Genomic DNA, 21,600 nt, shown 5'->3' with positions numbered 1-21,600 from the left:
TTCTTTTTTCCCATTGAGAGGATGAGAACCTTCAAAGTCAAAATCAGAATCAGGTTTAATATCATTGGCATATGTCATAAACTTCGCTGACCATATTTTTTGTATATATGTGTGTGATATATATATTAGGTTCAATGTCCATTCAGAAATTAGATGGCAGAGGGGAACAAGCTGTTCCTGAATCATTGAGTGTGTGCCTTCAGGCCTCTGTATGTCCATCCTGATGGTAGCAATGAGAACAAGACATGATCTGGGTGATGGGAGTCCTCAGTGCCGAATGCCACCTTCTTGAGGCATCGCTCCTTGAAGATGTCCTGGATACTAGGGAAGGGAGCACTCATGATGGAGCTGACTAACTTTAAAATTCTCTGCAGCTCACTTCAATCCTGTGCATTACACCCCACCCCACCACCAGACCTGATGGTGATGCAGTCAGTTAGAATTCTCTCCACAGTTCATCTGTAGAAATCTATGGAAATGTAGAATCTGTAGGAACCGTCCCAGAAAGGCAAACATTTATTTCCCATCCTTACAACTCCTGCAGTCCTTCTATGTCCTTCTTTAAACTCCTGCAGTCCTATAGATAGAAAGAGCAAATACCTAGATGGTGAAAGAATGCTGATATATTTCCATATCAGGATGATGGAAAATGGCTTGGTTGCCTCCAAGTAAATGTTTAACATTCCCAAAGAATAGTAGGTGATTTGTCTTGCAGATTATTACTTGAGTGCTGAAGATTTGAGACTAAAGCATTCTTTTTATTCAGCCAACTGTTTGAGGTTCCAATAATACGGCTGTCGAAGACCTATAATGACAGCATTTAAGTTCACATAAAGTGGTTTGCAATTTAATACCCAAAAATCAAATAAAATTTAATTCTGTGTCACTACCATTCCCTGCGACAATGAACACCGCATCAAAGATGAACCTTTCATTTTAAAAACATCTCTGTTTAAATGATTTGTAGTTTTCACATTGCCCTAGCAAACAAAATCAAAAACTTGAGATCTGCAGACATTACAGAAGGATCATTTTTATGTGTTTGAGATCATAGTCAAATTATGATCAGTCTTTAAGGTGAGGAATCAAATCTTGTGCAATATTTCCATAATTCCAAGACATTGTTTGCACATATCTGAACCAAAAGAAATATGCATAAGATGGATACATCAGAATGAATTACAAAGCAATCTTTAAAAATTATTAGCCTATTGCCAAAAGGATCGCTCCATCCTGTTACTTGTAAAAATGCCATCCGCTTCTCTCAGTCCCTCCGTCTCTGTCACATCTGCTCTCAGGATGAGGCTTTTCATTCCAGAACGAAGGAGATGTCCTTCTTCTTCAAAGAAAGAGGCTTCTCTTCCTCCACCATTAACTCCGCCCTCAACTGCATCTCTTCCATTTTGTGCACATCTGCCCTCACCCCATCCTTCCGCCACCCCACCAGGGATAGTGTTCCTTTTGTCCTCACCTACCATCCCACCAGCCTCCAAATCCAGCACATTATTCACTGTAATTCCACCATCTCCAACAGGATCCCACCACCAAACACCTTTCCCTTCCCCCCACCACTTTTTGCTTTCCGCAAGGATCGCCCCTACACAAATTCCTTGTCCATTCATCCCTCCCCACTGACTTCCCTTCTGGCACTTATCCTTGCAAGCAGAGCAAGTACTACACGTGCCCCTACACCTCCTCCGTCATTACCATTCAGGACCCCAAACAGTCCTTCCAGGTGAGAAAACACTTCACTTGAGAATCTTTTGGGATCATCTACTATATTCAGTTTCCCCAGTGTGGCTTCCTGTATATCAGTGAGACACAACGTAGATTAGGAGTCGCTTCACCAAGCATCTACTCTCTGTCTGCCAGAACAGAGGTCACCCAGTGGCCACCCATTCTAATTTCACTCCGCATTTGCATTCTGACATGTCAATCCATGGCCTCCTCCACTGTCATGATGAGGCCACACTCATGTTGGAGGAGCAACACCTTATATTCCGTCTGTGGAGCCTCCAACCTGAAGACATGAACATTGATTTCTCAAACCTCCCCTTCACCATTTCCCTCTCTCACCTTATCTCCTTACCTGTCCCTCACCTCTCTCTGGTGCTCCTCCCCTTTTTCTTCCTTCCATGGCCTTCTGTTCCCTCCTATCAGATTCTCCCTTCTCCAGCCCCATATCTCTTTCACCAATCAACTTCCCAGCTCTTTACTTCACCCCTCCCTCCCCATCTTCACCTATTGCCTTGCGTTTCTTCCTCTCCTCCACCTGCCTTCTTACTCTGATTCTTCATCTTTTTTTCTCCAGTCCTGTTGAAGGGTCTCAGCCCGAAACGTCGATTGTTTATTCTTTTCCATAACTGCTGCCTGGCCTGCTGAGTTCCTCCAGCATCTTGTGTGAGTTGCTTTGGACATGCAGCATCTGCAGACTTTCCCTTGTTTGTGTACAAACCTATTAAATATTCTCACACTCAAACGTGGACACGTTTATCTACACACTTAACATCCTCTATGGAGTCACAGTTGGGTGATTTGCATGTATTTGAACCCATTATATTTGTATGATACCTTCTGAAGTGTTTTGTTTCTCTTTTGTTACCCTGCATCAAAGCTGAGCAGCAAGTGGTGCAGTCCACAAGCACTCCTTACTAAGCCTGCAGCTTTTTTCTTCTTAGTGCATAGCCTTAGACAGCCATCTTCACCATACTGTTATGGACAAGACCCTTGAACAGAGGGATCTTGGGTCTAAGTTTATAGCTTCCTGACAGTGGTTACATAAGTTGATAGAGTTGTTGAGAAGGCATGCAACATACTTGCCTTAATTCGTTGAGGATTTGAGTTCAATAGTTAGGAAGTTGTGTTGCAGCTTTATAAAACTCCAGTTAGGCGGCATCTGGAGCGTTGCATACAGTTCTGTTTGCCCCATTACAAGAAGGATGATGAGTTCTGAAGAAGGCGCAGAAGATACCTACCAGAATGCTGTTTGGATTAGAGGGCATGTGCTATAACGAGAGGTTGGACAAATTTGTGTTGTTTTCTCTGGAGCAGTAGAGGCTGAGGGGAGATGTGATAAAGGTCCATAAGATTATGAGAGGTATAGATAGAGTAGACAAACTGTGTCTTTTTCCCAGGATTGACATGCCTAATGCCAGAGGGCATGCATTTAGGGTGAGCGTGTGTAAGTTTTTTTGCACAGAGAGTCGTGGGTGCCTGGGATGCTGGTAAAGGTAGTTACATTTGACATTTGAGAAATGGAAGGAGATTGACATTGTGTAAGCAGTAAGGATTAGTTTAGTTGGCTATCTGTTTACTAATATAATTAGTTTGGAACAACATTGTGGGCTGAAAAGCTTGTCCCTATTCTGAACTGGTCTATGTTCTATTTTCACCTTCCCAGGCAGTTCTGAAGTTGAGTGCCTTAAGGCCACAACTTCATATGGGATCCACAATCCCATATTCAATCTAGTCATTAGCTAATAACAATGCATTGTGTTCTTGAACTAAGGTCAAGGATTTCAAATGTGGCCAATTCTTGGAGTGAGGTGAATAGACTAGTTGTGGTATCTCTAGAATCAGAACCAATAACAAGGAATTTCCAACACAGTAAGGAGCCAGTCAGCAACAGAAGCAGTCTGATCTGTAGAGTTTTACCAGTATCTTCCTTTTACTATCTAAATTCCAGGATATCACCATAGTAGTTCCTCAGTACCCTCAGTACAACCATCTTAAACCATTTCATTAATGATGTTCTTTCCACTGCAATAAGTACGAAACATAGTGATTGCCCCTAACAGTCTGGGCTCAGGATACTCCATAGACACGAAATAATAATCCTTTGGAACTTTCCCAACAGATTGGAGTAGAGCAAAACCGCTCTTTAGGAGATGAAAGAAAATACAGAGAACTGTAAACCAGTTAACCTGCCATCAGTTGTCGACATAATGCCGGAATGCATACAGCAAAATCATGTAGTAAGTAACAAATGATGGCAAATTGTGAACAAGAGCACAAACAAAAAGAAAGCAGTGAAAAATCATATACTGAAACTTTCTAGGTGTATCAGGTTTGGCTGATTATATTCATGCAGCATGGAGACAAATGGAAAGTTGGCAACATAATAGAACACTTAAGACTTTGTACTCAATACTGTTGGTCAAAAATTTAGTTAATGTCAGTCATGAGTCAGTTATCCAGTGTTTAAATAAAGCCTTCGGTACCCAAAATAGAAACACTGAACTGAATCACTGAATAGGACCCAGTCCCAACCCAATAAATTGAAAAAAAAAGGTATTGAGCTTTTATGTGGAATTGAATCTTGTCATATTGAAAAGTTCCCCAAATTTTATTTTTGATTTAGCGAATATCAGATTGTATAGAAACCATTTGATTAGTACTTGAAGGGGACAAGTTCCCATCCAGTTAAAACCTGAGCAGTAACCACATATATAGAGTATCAAAAATAATGCGTCAGTTCAGTTTCTACTTTTATTGGAGTCAGAAGAAAATTGTTTTAATGGTATTGAAGATAGCTTGTGTTTGTATACACAGGATTTATATTAAAATTTGCATGAATAACCTGGAACTAAATCTAAATTATTCTTATGAGACAAATCATTTTCTGTTGGGACATTAATAAATTGGTGATGCATTGAGTCCCTCAGACTTTATTTCCATTCAGAAGTATCTTAGCTAATTTGCAACTTAGGTCTGTTTATTTCTATTAAGTTCCAACATACAATTATAATTATAATGCATACAATCAGTTTTAATTGTTGCAGCTATTATGTGCCGAATAGAACAGTATTATCCAGACTGTGTAGTTTTTTACCAGTGCGATTGACTAGTAAGTGACCTCAGAATGATCTAACGACAAATTCAGGAGGAAGTAGGAGTGGTCAATAAATACCAGCTTCATCAATGAAGCCCATAGTTGGTGAAGGAAAAGAAATATAGAAAGTAAATATCAGATAAAACAGATTTGAACATGTCATAATACATATTTAAATCCTATAATTTATTCGTATATGAGCAAACAAAATCCAGTATTTCAGTTACATTGCTCACACCTAGTCCTTAAAATTAGATTTAATAACCATAATGTCTAATAAAAATGATCCAGTTTCTCTTCAGTAAAAAGTGCCATTGAACCAGTGTCAACTTCTGCATTCACAGTTTACAATCAATTGTGCAAGATTGCCAGGATCGCTCCAAACATTTCTTCCTGTATTTTTACTGGCAGGCATATCACCTCTATGAACCCTTATCCATGAACGTGTTAACCTCTTTGTGCTGATACTATCACTTGCCCATCACCACTTGTCTGCTCAAATCCCTCAATCAACTAACTGATGACCTGCTCACCATCTACCCAACTTTATTCCCCGAAACCACCTGAGCAAATCCCAACCAACTGCTGAACCCAACCTACCTTCCACTTTCTCATTTCATGCTGAGATGACTGTTGCCTGCATCCACTGCCAACAAATATATGAAGCTTTAGAAATCTAAGATCCCTATACTCAACTTAACCTGTATCTCTTTATACCCTGATATTGGGAAACACTATTCTTGAGTTTGACTTATGCTCATTCATCCTAAATGCTAGTTTGCAATTTATTCTGTTTACAGAACATTACTATATTTCTTCATTGTCAAGTTATTATCTCCAAATGCTATTTCAATCACGGTTGTTTCATCGATGAATACTCACTTGTTCTGCTACTATGCAGAAAAATATCTTAATGTACAATTATTTGTCTTGTAACTTTTCTCCATGTATTTGACACAAATGATGTAATTCCCATTTTATTTCAACCATGGGAATTATGATTCCATATGGAGGAATGGAGCAGGAACAATGTCTTTGAGAAATAGCAAACAGTATGAACTGCAATTGTCAGTTCACAGCAAAATTACTCTCTTTGAAGAGAAACTAGAGAATGTTATTTTGTATGGGTTAATTTCACTTCATTTGATGGATTTAAAGTGAGTGTTATGTGCTCAAATGGAGTTTGTAATTACTACTGTTCTATTTAAAAAAGCTTCAATTTTCAAAGGGGCCTACAGTTAAGTGGTCAAGTCTCTCCCTCTCATTTGTTTTCAGCTTTGGGAGCATAAGAACGTGACTACTTTTTTTAAAGTAAACTGAGGATAAGATCTGCTGAGTTTCAGCCATGCTAACTTCCCCTTAAGTGTTCTGGAATCTTCAGGAGCAGTGTTTTGCTGGTGATTGAGACAGATTTATACTGGGTGACCTCATGCTGTTGAGCTACATCAGGATAGTGCTAACGCCCTCAGTCTGGTAGCTGGTATTAAAAGTGGCCAGCGATGAAATGGTAGGCAGCTGAGCAGCTGGCATGCTCCAATGATACATTTTTTAAATAGTAAAAATAACTTGACAAAGCATGTTCTCAAAAATTATAAGTGAACTAGTATAAAATTGAGGATCTTCTAGAAATCTAAATTGTGCGATATTCTGTAGGTCTGTGTGTTTTACACTGATCCCTGAGTATTCTGGTTGTATCACTACATTCTGGTTTCTTCAATATAAGTCATTGCAATACAGAGTAAACCGGGAAAGTGATTGTTCATCTGTACCACTGCAGATCAGTTGCTGGATTAATTTTCCTCATTGTTTTGATCATTATGTTCAGGTTTTCCTTTTTTATAAGACCCGATGTGACCTTTACTCGTACTTCCACATTTGAGTCTACAATCAAATCAAAAAGAAAGCATTGTTATAAAGAATGAATGTTAACTGAACCCTTTCCAACATATTCCATGGATTGATACAGTGACATAGTATATAATTTCAGAATGGCATTATTTTATAAGACTTGTGGCAGGCAATATATGTTAACAAAGAAACACATTACTATGACAAAGAACTCCATTAGCAAAACATGCCACATGTCAAAGATAGTAAAGGAAACTTTGCACATATGGTCGTTCATAGAAACATCAGTTTTAATTCATTAAGCAGGAACCACAATTAGTGACCACATTATTATTAAAATACTGCAGAAAGTGGGACAACTGGAGGCAGAATTTATTTGATGGGACTTCCAGGAGTGCATTAGGCTGGAATTAACACCCTGGAAGATGGGTGAAAGTGGATAATGTACTCTGGAGGAAGATGGTGTATTGTAAGGAATGAAGCCAATGGCCAGGTTTGAGCAAGTGTGGAATTTGAATGATCCTGAACAATCAAAACACACATCAACCCTTGCCATGGCTTTGGCTATAAATAGTTCCCAAACCACAGAAAGCAATAAAGAAAATAATAAATTAAAAATTAAATGGGGATCATAGAGTCCTGGTTCGTCCCCTAGCTTCGTCCCTCCATGTTTCCCTCACTCTGCTCTGACCGTTATCTCTGGCTGGCATTCCATTTCCCACCCTCCTCATGTAACAGGATGTCATCAATCTGTTAGATCAGGATGACACCACTGAGATTAACGCTGCAGCTGAAAGGGAGAAACACCAAGTCTATATGCTGATGGAATTCCACAGAGTGTGTGAGAACCTGTTGCTGAAGGTTAATTTTAAAATATCATGTCAAAGAGGAGTCCAATTGTAGAATGAAGCTGAAGTGAGCCTTCAAGGGAAGACAAGGCTCGCAGAGTGCATCACTGATTACATCAACTTCTGTGTGGACTGCAATGTTCCAACAAGAACCGTCCTTTGTTATTCAAATAACAAGCCATGGGTGACAAAGGACATTAAGGACATCCTGAATGCTAAAAAGAGGGTGTTTAGAGATGGAAATAGGGAGGAGCTGAGGGCAATACAGAATGACCTGAAAGCCAGGATCAGGGAGGCTAAAGACAGGTACAGGAGGAAGCTTGAGTGGAAACACCAGCAGAACAACATGAGAGAGGTCTGGAGGGGGATGAGGACCATCATTGGGTTCCGGCAAACTAGCAACAGAGGAGCTGAAGGCAGTGTGGACAGGGCCAATGAACTTAACCTGTTCTTTAACAGATTTGACATTGTGGCCCCTGCCCATCCCCCACATGAGCCATCTGTTGGTGGCCCCCAACCAACACGTATTCCATTCTCCCCTCCTACCCCTCCTCACAGTCCCCCACCCTGCTCTCATGACTATACCCCTTCCCCACAGGAAACCACCACGGTGGGCTTCACAGCTGAACAGGTGAGAAGACAGCTGAAATGTCTCAACCCAAGCAAGGCTGCAGGACCAGATGGTCTCAGTACCAGAGTGCTCAAAGCCTGTGCCCCTCAGCTATATGGAGTACTTTACCATGTCTTCAACTTGAGCCTGAGGCTCCGGAGGGTTCCTGTGCTGTGGAAGATGTCCTGCCTCGTCCCTGTGACATAGACGCCGCACGTCAGACCGGTGGCATTGACCTCCCACATCATGAGGACCCTGGAGAGACTTGTTCTGGAGCTGCTCCAGCCTATGGTCAGGCCACACTTAGATCCCCTCCAGTTCACCTACCAGCCCCGACTAGGAGTTGAGAATGCCATCGTCTACCTGCTGAACCATGTCTAAGCTCACCTGGACAAGCCAGCGAGCACTGTGAGGGTCATGTTTTTCGACTTCTCCAGTGCGTTCAACACCATCCGCCCTGCTCTGCTGGGGGAGAAGCTGACAGCAATGCAGGTGGATACTTCCCTGGTGTCATGGATTCTTGATTACCTGACTGGCAGACCACAGTACGTGTGCTTGCAACATTGTGTGTCCGACAGAGTGATCTGCAGCACTGGGGCTCCACAGGGGACTGTCTTGTCTTCCTTTCTCTTCACCATTTACACATCCAACTTCAACTACTGCACAGAGTCCTGTCATTTTCAGAAGTTTTCGGATGACTCTGCCATAGTTGGATGCATCAGCAAGGGAGATGAGGCTGAGTACAGGGCTACAGTAGGAAACTTTGTCACATGATGTGAGCAGAATTATCTGCAGCTTAATGTGAAAAAGACTAAGGAGCTGGTGGTAGACCTGAGGAGGGCTAAGGTACCGGTGACCCCTGTTTCCATCCAGGGGGTCAGTGTGGACATGGTGGAGGATTACAAATACCTCGGGATATGAATTGACAATAAACTGGACTGGTCAAAGTACACTGAGGCTGTCTACAAGAAGGGACAGAGCTGTCTCTATTTCCTGAGGAGACTGAGGTCCTTTAACATCTGCCGGACGATGCTGAGGATGTTCTACAAGTCTGTGGTGGCCAGTGCTATCATGTTTGCTGTAGTGTGCTGGGGCAGCAGGCTGAGGGTAGCAGACACCAACAGAATCAACAAACTCATTCGTAAGGCCAGTGATATTGTGGGGATGGAACTGAACTCTCTCACGGTGGTGTCTGAAAAGAGGATGCTGTCTAAGTTACATGCCATCTGGGTCAATGTCTCCCATCCACTACATAATGTACTGGGTGGGCACAGGAGTACATTCAGCCAGAGACTCATTCCACCGAGATGCAACACAGAGCGTCATAGGAAGTTATTCCTGCCTGTGGCCATCAAACTTCACAACTCCTCCCTTGGAGGGTCAGACACCCTGAGCCAATAGGCTGGTCCTGGACTTATTTCATAATTTACTGGCATAATTTACATATTACTATTTAACTATTTATGGTTCTATTACTATTTATTATTTATGGTGCAACTGTAACGAAAATCAATTTCCCCCAGGATCAATAAAGTATGACTATGACTATGACTATAAAATAATTGTGCTGTAGTAAGGAAGAAAGGGCCAAGGACACCAGTCATTGTTGCAGTGCTGGGTGTTTTAAAATGCTCCACATTCTGTGACAGCTGAGAACTGTGGAAATTATAATGAGAATTACAATGAGAGACAGGCATTCTTGGACAGGGGATGAGGAAACTAAGACATTCAGGGAGGAGAGAGGCTAATGTTTGCAATTTTGTGATAAATTTTTTGAAAGGAGGAGTGACAGCTTGCAAACATAATGAAAATGGGCACTGATAATGTGGCAGCTTCTCATTCAACTCCCAGATAACCTTCACATTGTCCTGTTGGACTGCCTGATACCAAGTCATAAGTGAATATTTTTGCAATTAAAGAGAATGACAACTGTGAAACGGTTGTTTCCATCTCCCACCCTTGTTTATTGACTTCATTGGTCGCTGGGATCTTACTGAGGCTGAAACAAATTGTACTCAGCCGAGTCATTTTTTGGTTCAAAATTTCATTTCGAACTTCACAGTTGAAGTGTTGTTAAATTGTGTTGAGTTTGCTACTTCATTGAGTAGTTGAGGTGCATTAAAAAGTAGTGAAGTAAACATGCAGCAGAAAGGAATAGAGAAAAGGCTTCATTCCTTTCTCTGTTACGAGGGTAAAGTAAAGAAAGTAGAGGACATGTACATATATAGAGTATGTAATTCACCTTAGCACAGACTAGTTTATAGCCATTTCTTTGCTGTAGATTCCATGTAATTTTACAGGTAAAGTTTATGTTTACTGCAATTTTACGTGCTTTGATCTATCTTTTAAATATTTACAAACCTGTCTTCACCCCTTCCGTTTTTTGTTAAATACTCTCCATGGTAGCCTCCTGTCCTTTGTCACAAAATCAAACTCTGCCATTAATATTCTGTTCTACGCAACTCTAACTTATCCAGTATCTTCTAACTTTGAGTTTGTTGCCTCAAATAGCTTGAATTTAAAGCTGTTATTCTGTCTAAGCACTTTCCAAAGTGTCATTTCACAACTGATAAGCTCTGCAATCCAATGGTCTATCTCTCTGGCTTGCTTTCCATTCCCTGGTCTCCTCACTGTATTGTTGGTGGCAGAGATCAGCTGTTAAAGGCTCTTTGAAATCATCTACTCCAATAATGCTGATCTCTGCCACACTCTAATCTAAAACATCATCAATAATTTGGATGATGGAATTAATGGCTTTGTGGCCAAATTTGCAGATGATATGAAGATAAGCGGAGAGCAGGTAGTGACAAGGAAGGAGGGAGTCTGCAGAAGGACGCAGACAGATGAGGAGAATGGGCAAAGAAGTGGCAGATGGAAAAGAGTGAAAGGAAGTGTATGGTGATGCACTTTGCTAGAAGGAATAAAGACGTAGACTACTTTCTAAATGTGGAGAAATTTCAAAAACCAAAGGTGAAAAGAGATTCTGCAGTTCTTGTACAGGATTCACTAAAGCAATGTTCCCTCTAATTTGTTTTCATAGCTGCGCAAACCAACTATTATTCTGAGCAAGGAATTTTAACATGGCTAGAAGCTGCGCGACAGTTTAACTTAAAATTATATAATAGAAAATTCCAGCTGCATAGCAACAAATGCTATCTGCGTGGAAGCAGTTCAGTTCCTGTGCAACCCCGCATCCGTGCAGCTTAGAGGGAACAGATCCCTAAAGGTTAATTTGCAAATTGAGTCTGTGGTAATGAAGCCAAATACAATGTTAGCAGTTATTTTGAGAGGACTGGAATACCATAACAAGGATGTGAAGCCAAGACGTTATAAGTCATTGGTCAGACTGCACTTGGAGTATTGTGAGCAGTTTTTGTGCCACTTATCTAAGAAAAGGTGTGCTGGCATCAGGGAGTATTCAGAGGAAGATCACAAGAATGATTACAGTAATAAAAGGATTAATGTATGAGGAGCGTTTGATGGCTCTGGGCCTGTGGGTGAATCTGGAGAGCACAGCCACAGAACAGATGTCCAATTAGAACAGAGATGAGGAGGAATTTCTTCAGCCAGTCGGTGTATTTCCTGAGTAAATCTGTGGACTTCATTGCCACAGAGGGCTGTGGAGGCCATGCCATTGAGTATGTTCAAAGAGCAGGTTGATAGCTTTTGATTAGTTAGGGTGTCAAAGGTTGCAGGAAGAAGGTGGGAGAGTGGGATTGAGAGGGATGATAAATCAGCCATAATGGAATGGCAGAGCAAATCTGACAGGCAAAATAGACAAATTTGCTCCTATGTCTTATGGTCTAACTCAACTCTTGTTATTTTAAATTAAAAAATAAAGATAGATGGTTTCTTAATTTCTTGTTAAGGTCATCTTGTAACATTTGCTGCATTGAAATTGTTATACTAATGTACTGTCAACAGTTGTTTGGAGCAGAGAACTGAGAGAAAAATAGAAACTATTACTACAACTTACCCCTTTACAGTTTGCATCTGTTCAAGGGTGTCTGGGAGAGGGGTTTTGAATGTTTCAGGCAGCAACAAAACAAGAAGTCCTGATAATGCTGTAGAAATTCCCATTAGAGTAAAAGGCAAAAACTTATCAAGTGCTCCTGTGAAAATACAGAGTTATTTTTTAATAATATGAACACGTGTACATCCACACAGAACAATGGACTCAGCTTACCTCACCACATGTTGTCAATAAACACCCTTAATGCAGACACTTTAATTTCTAAGTTAGCTTTTAGCCCTTTATGGTAGGCAATATATTCCAGGAAAAAAAGGGCAGTTTGTTTCCAATGAACAACTGGAAAATTCATTTGAAATTTACTAACTGACTCAAATCCACAGACTGTCATTTCGTCATAAAGTGCAGAAGGCCTTACAGCAAGTTATACAGGACTGTAACGAGAGTCCTTGATGAGGATGGCTTAGACCCAAATGCTGGAGTATCTGAGGCTAAGATTGAGACACAATATCAAACTGGATCGAGAATCTGAGAACAAAACAAACACTAGATGAAATCACGAGTCGGCTTATAATTGAGCACCGAACCTTAGTTCGGGTGCCCTTTAAATGCTTAATCCTTGGTGCTCAAAATATGATTGCCAATTAGTGGGACCATCCTGAATCTTTAAAGAGGCCGTGCCAACTATCCATACTCTGGCGAGTTAGAGAGTCTAAACCTCGGAAGCTGGTGTGGATGGGTGCATGTCATAACAAAACCTCTTCCCTTATGCTGACTCCTGACAGACCTAGCTGCTCTGACAGATAATAATTGTAGTCATGGATGACAGCCTGATCCAAAATGTCTCTTTCAGACATCCCGCACCTCTACTCTGATCCAAATCCTTCCCAGTTCACAAGATATTGCCGAACACCTCAAAAAGTACGTGAGTCCAAAGTTCCTCTCCCGGTGAAAACCTGTCCCCCCATCAACAAACCTGGGTGGTGGCAGGGCTGATGGTATTGGGGCTAACAGCTGTTGTTCATAGGCTTTAACTTGGAAGTGTGGAAAGTGGGATTGATCTTAAGGGTTTTCTGAATCTGCAAGGTATAAGCCACTAGGTTTACTTTCCTGAGAATCCTGAAGGGTCCAATGAACTTGGATGCCAATTTCCTGGACTCCACTTGGAGAGGCAAACCCTGAGTCAACAACCAGACCAGCTGCCTAGGCTGCAAAACTGGTCCCTGTCTTCTCTTGTGGTTAGCTAACAAAATCTCCCTGGCCCTAGTACATCTCTCCTTACAACACTGGATGAGCTCTTTGGCTGCAGGAACCACAGCCTCTGCCTCCTGTTCAGGGGAGAGTGGCAGAGAATACCCAGATTGGCATTTGAAAGGAGATATCCCATGCGACGAATGCCGTGAAGTGTTTTTGGCAATCACTGCCCACATCAAATGGTCTCACCACTTGTACGGTATTTTAGAGGACAGGCATCTTGTGGTACATTCCATTACTTGATTCATTCTCTCTGCCTGGCTGTAGGATGGTGAGTGAAACCCAGCAGAAAGACTCGCTGCTGTCCCAATCAGTCTGCAAAATACCCTCTAGAAGCATGATGCAAATTGTGGACCGTGATCCGACGTAACGCCCACTGGAAAACCGTGGATCTTGAAGGCCTGCTTCAGGACAGTCTTGGTTGTCTCCAACCACAGATGGAAGTCTGTCCAAGGTGATGAATTTGCAGGCCTTTGAAAAACGATACTCAGTTTCCATGGTAACAGTCTTCCCCTTGGAAGGATGAAGACCCATGACAAAGTCTATGGGGATGTGAGCCCATGGTGGAGGAATCCTTGATATTGGGTGCCACACCAGCTATTCATACTCTAGGGAGTTAGAGCATCTAATCCTCAGAAGCTGGCACGGATGGATCATGTCATAACGCAGTACCGTGATTTCAGATATTATGTATGTTATTATACAATGGCTAAAATGCTACGATGACTTTAGTCACTGTCTACTGATGTCATCTGTGCAGAGTGGCAACATCCTAAACAGCAGAAATTGTTTCTCCTTGCCTATATTTCCACAATGAAAAACAAGTGAACATTAAAAAAAAGCAGTAGCAAGAGTAGATCACATGCCTTCTGAGGGTGGCCTACGAATCTACCAAGTAGTGCTTGACATTGTCACTTCCACTTCCATGTCCTTTCACCGTCTTAACACCAACAGTTCAATTGACTTCAACCTTGAATATACTCATTGGCTGAGCAGCCATGGCCTATTAAAAAGGAAAACTCCAAACATTCAAGATCTTCTAAGTGAAGAAAACTCTTCTCAGTCCAATATAGTTGATCGCATGTCTAAGACTATGATCCTTAATTCTAGCAATCTTCAGCTAGGGAAATTGTTTTTCATTTTTTAAAATTAAGAGAATATATTTACATACTAGTTGATAATACATCATAATGAGCTCTCAAACCAGTGAACTCTTATTGCATCCACTCCCAGAGAAATCTATTCTTTATTGAGTTTTGAGACCTAATGAATCTCAATTTCACTCCATTATTTCAGAAAAAGTTTTCTGTCTGCAAACAAATCCACTTTCCCTGTTTATATCTGATTCCTTGCTTTTCTGTCAACACCTCAGCAAGACACTTCAGATAGTAATTTCTCAAAATCCACTTAACATTCAATAATTTATTTGGTTAGCTGTTTGTTACAGCCTTAAAATACTGAAATTTGTTTTGATTTTGGTACTTTTAATGTTGCTGGAAAATATTCTTTACTAACAATGATCATTTTAGACCTTTTCAGAACTTTCATGGGAACTTTGTTTTCTTCAATTTTCATCTATTTTCTGTTAACAAAAACAAAAGGGAGTAATTCATCTTTGAAGATGTATACAAAACGAAGCCAATGGATTAGGGGTGTTTGGAGTTTTGATTATTGGGGCTAGTTAAAACAAAAACTCCCCTGCTCCTTTGGAGCTGTGCAGATGAATCCAGCTGTTCTCGCCTCCTTCTAAGATAACTAAAGTTGTGGAAATCCAGACAATCTTCACTGAAAAAGAGGCATGTTACCACTATATATAAAGAAAATCAGGGTCCAGACCCAAATTCTGAGAGGATTATCTGTCATTGTCTGTGATAAAATGCTTACTCTTGCTTCAACAAATATTCACTCTGCTAATGATATACCTGAAAACACCATCAAACTCAAAATATGGGACACATAACTGTATATAATAGAAAGAATGGTTGATTCTGCATACTTATACCATTATTTATCTCCATTTACACATTGTGTGCACAAAGTGTTTAGTTTTGGAATAGTCGCTGTGCGCTGAGACAGAATAGAATATTCTTTTTTAAAATCTATATGCAATAGATAATGTCAAACAATTTTCTTACCAAGATAAAAAATGTACGGTGAGACAATGCTGCCTATCCTGCTGGCCATTGAACAGACTCCAACACCCATATTTCTTACTGCTGTTGGGTACAGCTCAGCTGTGTAGACATAGATCATGGAGAAGCCACATGTAGTTGCAAGTTTTCCACTCATCACCAGTGCCGTGGCAAGTCCTGAAATATGTAAATACACCAGAAGCAATCAGGCAAATCGGTTCCTAAACTCCTGTCTGTACTTCCTGCCATGCGCTTGTTACACAGGAAGATTTTCCCTAAACATACCTCTGACCTATTCATAGAGTAATGCAACACAGAAACAAGTCCTTCAGCCCAGCTGGTGCATGCCAACCAGTCCCAGCTGACAGCATTCAGCTCAACCCCCTAAGGCCTCCCCTCCATGTACCTATCCAAAATACCTCTTAAGTGTTGCACCTGTACTTGTCTCAATCACTTCCTCTGGCAGCTCATTCCAGGTACTCACTGCCTCTGTGTGAAGAAGTTACTTCTCACACTTCTTTTAAATTTCTACCCTTTTCTATCTGTGTTTTGGGCTCTCCAGCCCTGGGGAAAAGACTGACCATCCACCTTATCCACACCCCTCACGATTTTATAAACTTTTATGAGGACACTGCTCATTCTCCTGCTGTCAAAAGAATAAAGATCTAGTGTAGCCAGCCTCTCCTTGTAACCCAGGTTGTATCCTTATAATCTAGGCAGCATCCCTGTAAATCACTTCTCCAGTGATCTCTCTCCAGTTTGAATTTTTTTCCTATAATAGGATGACCAGTATTGCACACAATTCTCCAACTGGGGCCACACCACAAATTGCTTTATAACTGCAACATAATGTCCCACTCCTGAGCTCATTACCCTGATTGATGAAGGTCAGCATGCTAAATGCCTTCTTCACCACACTGTTTACTCACACAAACTGTGGATTTGTACTCCTCACAGGTTGCTCTGTTCCACAGCACTCATCAGAAACTACCATTCACTCTATAAACACTAGCCTAGTTTGACTGTCCAATGTGCATCACCTCACACTGAAGATGAAAGTTAATATCATTAAAGTAAATACAATTTACGCTTCCTTCTTTTTCCTTACCAGAGCTTCAATATCTCTCATCATCTGTTCTTGGTATGTCCACATTTCACCCTGACAGGAACATGTTGTCCCTGGTCTCTTGATAAGAACCTCTCACTTGCTAACTGTTGCTTTGTTTTTAAATAAAATCATCCAGTCGACTTCAGTGAAATCCTGTCGAGTGCCCTCTAAGTTGACGCTGCTCCATTTCAGCACTTTTAACTTATGGACCTGTTCTGTCTTTTTCCATAACAATTTTAAAGCTAACAGAATTGTGGTCATGTGCCACAAATCAGGATGTAATGGTGTGTTCCTCATTCATTCAAATTAATGGCCAGAAAAAAAAAACATTCTTCCATTATTTGTAATATGTTTCTCCAATGGACAGATGTACAATCAAAACATCTATTCATAAAAGGAGATCTCTAATGTTAGTGTTACACTGATTTGACAGGTAGAAATAACTCTCTTTTACCTAATATTAAGTGGACACTGAGTGTATCTTCATGGTCTTCTCCTGTGATAGCCCATCCACTTCAAGGTTCAATGTGTTCTGCACTCAGAGATGCTCTTCTGCACACTACTGTTGTGATGCATGTTTTTTTTTTTAGTTATTGTCACCTTCCTGTCAGCTTGAACTAATATGGACAATCCCCTCAGAGCTCTCTCATTAACAAGGCATTTTCATCCACAGAACTGCTATTCATGGATTTTTTTGTTTTTCACACAAGTAAACTCTAGAGACTGTTATGGATGAAAATCCCAGGAGATCATCAGCTTCAAACCACCCTGCCTATCACCATCAACTACTCCGTGGTCAATCACTTAGATCACACTTCTTACTCATTCAGATGTTTGTTCTGAACAACAACTGAACCTCTTGACCATGTCTGCTTGTTTTTTATCCATTGAGTTGCTGCCACATGATTGACTGATTAGGCAGTCCTGATAAGTGTAACTAATAAAGTGGCCACAATGCGTACCTTGTTCTTATGTTGCAGGCAATGCTGAATTGACTCACAGGTATGTGCCAACAACATTGGGTGATGAAGTTGATTTGGGACAATTGGAAGAAGTAAAGTGTTGGATAGATTTAGTTCACATGTTACATGCCTCAAGGAGATCTGTGTGTTTTTTTTTGTAAGAATGATGTGATGGTCACCTGATGTAATCTTCCCACCGATGTCAGGTCACGTGATGACATGTGCACCATGGGTATATAAAGGGAAGACCCAGATGACACAGTTAGTTTTTTAGTTTGTAGATTTCCAGGTAGAACGTGCTGTGTCTCTGTTTCTGTTGTGCTTTTGTTTTTGTGATGCAGTTTCATTTTTGAAACGGTTGCGTGTTATGTTTCAAGATACAATATTATTGAACTGGAAATTTTTGGCTAGATGTGCTGATTTACTCAATTCCAGCAGTAGAAGGGAGAGTGAAGACTTTATCGAAGTACAGGACCGAAGGATTGAGAGGAGTCGGCATCGGTCGGCAGTTTAATAAAGGATCGACTTTATTGAGTCTTCGTTGAAGGAGTAGCGACCTGCATTAAGATAACTCTTGCCAAAAGAGTAAAAAAGAGTTCATGCAAAGGTTTGCTCTCTAGAAACTAAGGTCAGTTGTTTTAAACTGTTTATTTACTGCATCGTGAATCCTTGGACAGAACTGGCAGAAGACTCGTGTCTATGAAGAAATCCTTCTCCAGAGACGTCTCTCCCAATTGAACGTATAAATTTGTTGGACTTTCAAATTTACCATTTTAAGAACTTTATCTGACTTTATCGCTTAAAGAACTATTTTCGCATTTAACGCTTTAAGAACCAGTGTGGAGTGACGATTTGTTAAACGGCTGCATAACGGTTAACTTCCGGTTAAAGTTTTCATTTGTTTTTTTTATCATTTATCCGTGTTCAATAAATGTTTGTTTGCTTTTATATAACCTGTCTCGATTGATATTCATTGTTCCCGTTTAATAACACACAACATAAGGTAACCATATCCCGTGGGTGTTCGTTCTGTGGTATTAATTAAAGTAAGCTTCATCTGTACCTCCAAGAGGACAGCAACCATGCCATAGGGTTTGGAGGCTTGTATGCCTCAATGATCCAGAGAGCTATGTTGGCAGGAGTCAGGGCTTTGTGCTTTAAATCTTGCTAGGATCACACTTGGTAAACAGGTCAAAGGGTGGAGACCAGAATGAGAGTAGTCCACTGGTTCTCCAGATTTGGAGGTTCTGTTCAGGGCCAGCAACACTGACCAGACAAAAAAATGTTACAGCAACAGCAATGAAGAATCCTATATCTGTGTGCAAAGGTATTCCGGAGTCTCCACCTGGGATTTGCATGACTGACAGTAGTGAAAACTGAAAAGAAGCTATTGGCAAGATGACAGATGCCCTGAACACCACCAAGACCAAGACCAAGCTTGGTTTTTGTGATGTATAACCTATGTATAACATTGGCAAGCTAGTACAAATAACTGTAGAAATACGTTGTTACAACCTGCATATACTGGGTGTCAGTGAAAGCAGATGGACAGGGTCTGGCAGACTAAAGGCAGCAACCAGTGAAACAGTTTTATACTCAGGAAGGGAAAATGGTCAGGAAAATAATGATGTAGTTGTCATTTTGAAGAAAGTCTTCGAGAAGTGCTTGCTGGAGTGGAAACCAATCAGTAGTAGGCTGATGAGAGTCAGGCTGAGAGGGAAGCAAGTGATCCAGTGCTATGCTCCAACTAACAACAATGACATTCAAGAAAATGGTGTCTTCTATGAACAACTGCAATTGGAGATAGAGTTAACACTATGCCATGACTTAATCATACTCATGGGAAATCTAAATGCCAAAGTGGGAAATAACAACTCACATTTCACTAGGGTCATGGGCATGCATGGATGTGGAACAAGGATGAAAGAATGGCAGAATCCTCTGCCATGAACAATCTGGTCATAGGAGGGATCCACGTTCCACACCATGAAATTCACAACCTACATGGTGATCACATCAATGGATGTGAGAAGAACCAGCTTGACCATTTAATGACCAATGGTATGTGAAGACAATCCTGGAAGTGATCACCACATTGTTGTCGCAGTGATGAAACTCAAGTTGAGAAGCACTGGGACCACATGTACAAAGATGTTTTGATGTTGAAAGCTCAAGGATACCAGTGAGGGATCTCCCTTCACCATTCAGCTTAAGACCAGATTTCCAGGCTTTGCAAGACCTTGCCGAGGATGTGTCAGTAGACAAGATTGACAAAATGTGGAAATGGATTGCCTTAGTCTTCAAGGTGAGTAGTAAGGTGTGTCTAGGATACAGAGCTGAAAAGAAGAAATGGGTACAGAAGGAAACATGGTCAGCCTTAGAATAAAGATGGAAAATTAAGAAGAAAGTGTTTCATGCAAAGTTAACACAAATTAAGGTGTAACTTCAATTAGCATTCGCTTAAGCTAACAAGAAAGTGAAGAGATTTGGAAGAAGGACTAAGAGAGTTTACATGGAAGACCTTGTAGAGGAGGCTGAAGCAGCAGCCAATGGAGGTGATCAGGGAAATATATACAAGGTTTCAAAATTGGTATGAGGGAAGTTCCAGGGCAGATCTAGTGGTCCTGTGAGAGGTAAGAATGGTCTCCTTTTGACATCTGAGAAAAACCAAGAAGAACAATGGACAGAGTAGTTCAGAGAATTACTGAATAAACCACCATCAAATGAAGAACCTGACATACAAGAGGCAGCAGAAGACTTCGACAGGTCCATACAAGAAAGAAGAGATCGTTGCTGTGATTAAACCATCAAAAAACAGCAAAACTCCAGGATGTGACAGGTTGTATGCTGAACAAAGGGAGTTATTGTTAGGATCCCCAAGAAAGGAGCACTAAGTGATTGCAACACTGGTGTGGCATCACACTTTTGTCAATGCCCAGCAAGAGTCATTGTCCAGTGGATTACAGATGTCTTCAAAGTGTGCAAGGGGAAAGAGCAACTGGCTTCAGGAGAAACAGAGCCAATGTCAACCAGATCTTCATACTGCGTAGCATCACAGAATGGCAGAGACAACTGTAGGTGAATTTCATGGACTTTGAAAAGGCTTTTCATAGCATCCACAGGGAGAGTCTCTGGCATATCCTCAGATCGTACAAGATCCCTTCTAAAGCTGTCCATCTTATCCAGAGTTTCTGTGCTAATTTCACCTGCACAGTAGGGGACTGCAAATGAGCTTTGAAAGCAAGACAGGAGTCAGGCAAGGCTGTGTGATGTTGGTGATACTGATGCTGAAGATTGACTGGGTTATGAGGCAAACAATGAAAGATAAGCAGACACGAGGAAATCTGCAGATGCTGGAATTTCAAGCAACACATGTAAAAGTTGCTGGTGAACGCAGCAGGCCAGGCAGCATCTATAGGAAGAAGTACAGTCGACGTTTCGGGCCAAGACCCTTCGTCAGGACTAACTGAAAGAAAAGCTAGTAAGAGATTTGAAAGGGGGAGGGGGAGGGGGAGGTCCAAAATGATAGGAGAAGACAGGAGGGGGAGGGATGGAGCCAAGAGCTGGACAGGTGATTGGCAAAAGGGATATGAGAGGATCATGGGACAGGAGGCCTGGGGAGAAAGAAAGTGCGGGGGGGGGGAGCCCAGAGGGATGGGCAAGGAGTTATAGTGAGAGGAACAGAGGGAGAAAAAGGAGAGAGAAAGAATATATATATATATAAAATAAATAAATAACAGATGGGATACAAGGGGGATGTGGGGCATTAATGGAAGTTAGAAAAGTCAATGGAGAAGTCAAAGATAAACAGAGATGCTTTAGAAGACCTTAACTTTGTGGAAGACCTTATCACACACACGCCAGAAAGAGAAAACTCAGCACCTATGTACCCTTGGTGGATAGGTTGGACACAGAGCCAGCCAGATAAAGACTGAGACCATGACCCTCAATGTAGAGGCTCCTCCTGCGGTCAAGGCATATGGCGTCGATTTCTCCAGCACCGGCAGCTTCACCTACCTGGGCAGCGTCATTCGGCA

The 21,600-nt window shown here is 41.2% G+C and overlaps 1 protein-coding gene and 1 long non-coding RNA gene across 2 annotated transcripts in view; one reads left to right on the top strand and one right to left on the bottom strand.

The window, feature by feature from the left end:
- The window catches only part of LOC134349228 (uncharacterized), a 32,006-nt gene extending 14,712 nt beyond the window's left edge, over positions 1-17,294 (top strand). Inside the window, exon 4 of the long non-coding RNA XR_010018613.1 lies at positions 17,275-17,294. This is a non-coding gene — a long non-coding RNA (uncharacterized LOC134349228). The remainder of the gene's footprint in view (positions 1-17,274) is intronic.
- Positions 4,486-21,600, bottom strand: part of LOC134349227 (organic cation/carnitine transporter 2-like) — an 80,102-nt gene continuing 62,987 nt past the window's right edge. The window contains exons 8-10 of the mRNA XM_063053238.1: positions 15,497-15,670; positions 12,114-12,249; positions 4,486-6,712 (exon numbers count right to left, since the gene is read on the bottom strand). Coding sequence (XP_062909308.1) covers positions 6,622-6,712; positions 12,114-12,249; positions 15,497-15,670 — 401 coding nt within the window. The 3' untranslated portion in view covers positions 4,486-6,621. The remainder of the gene's footprint in view (positions 6,713-12,113; positions 12,250-15,496; positions 15,671-21,600) is intronic.

The sequence above is a fragment of the Mobula hypostoma genome, chromosome 7 (assembly GCF_963921235.1).
Source record: "Mobula hypostoma chromosome 7, sMobHyp1.1, whole genome shotgun sequence".
NCBI lineage: Eukaryota > Metazoa > Chordata > Chondrichthyes > Myliobatiformes > Myliobatidae > Mobula > Mobula hypostoma.
Note: the sequence above shows the minus strand (reverse complement) of the source record. Positions and strands in the feature narration are given on the sequence as shown.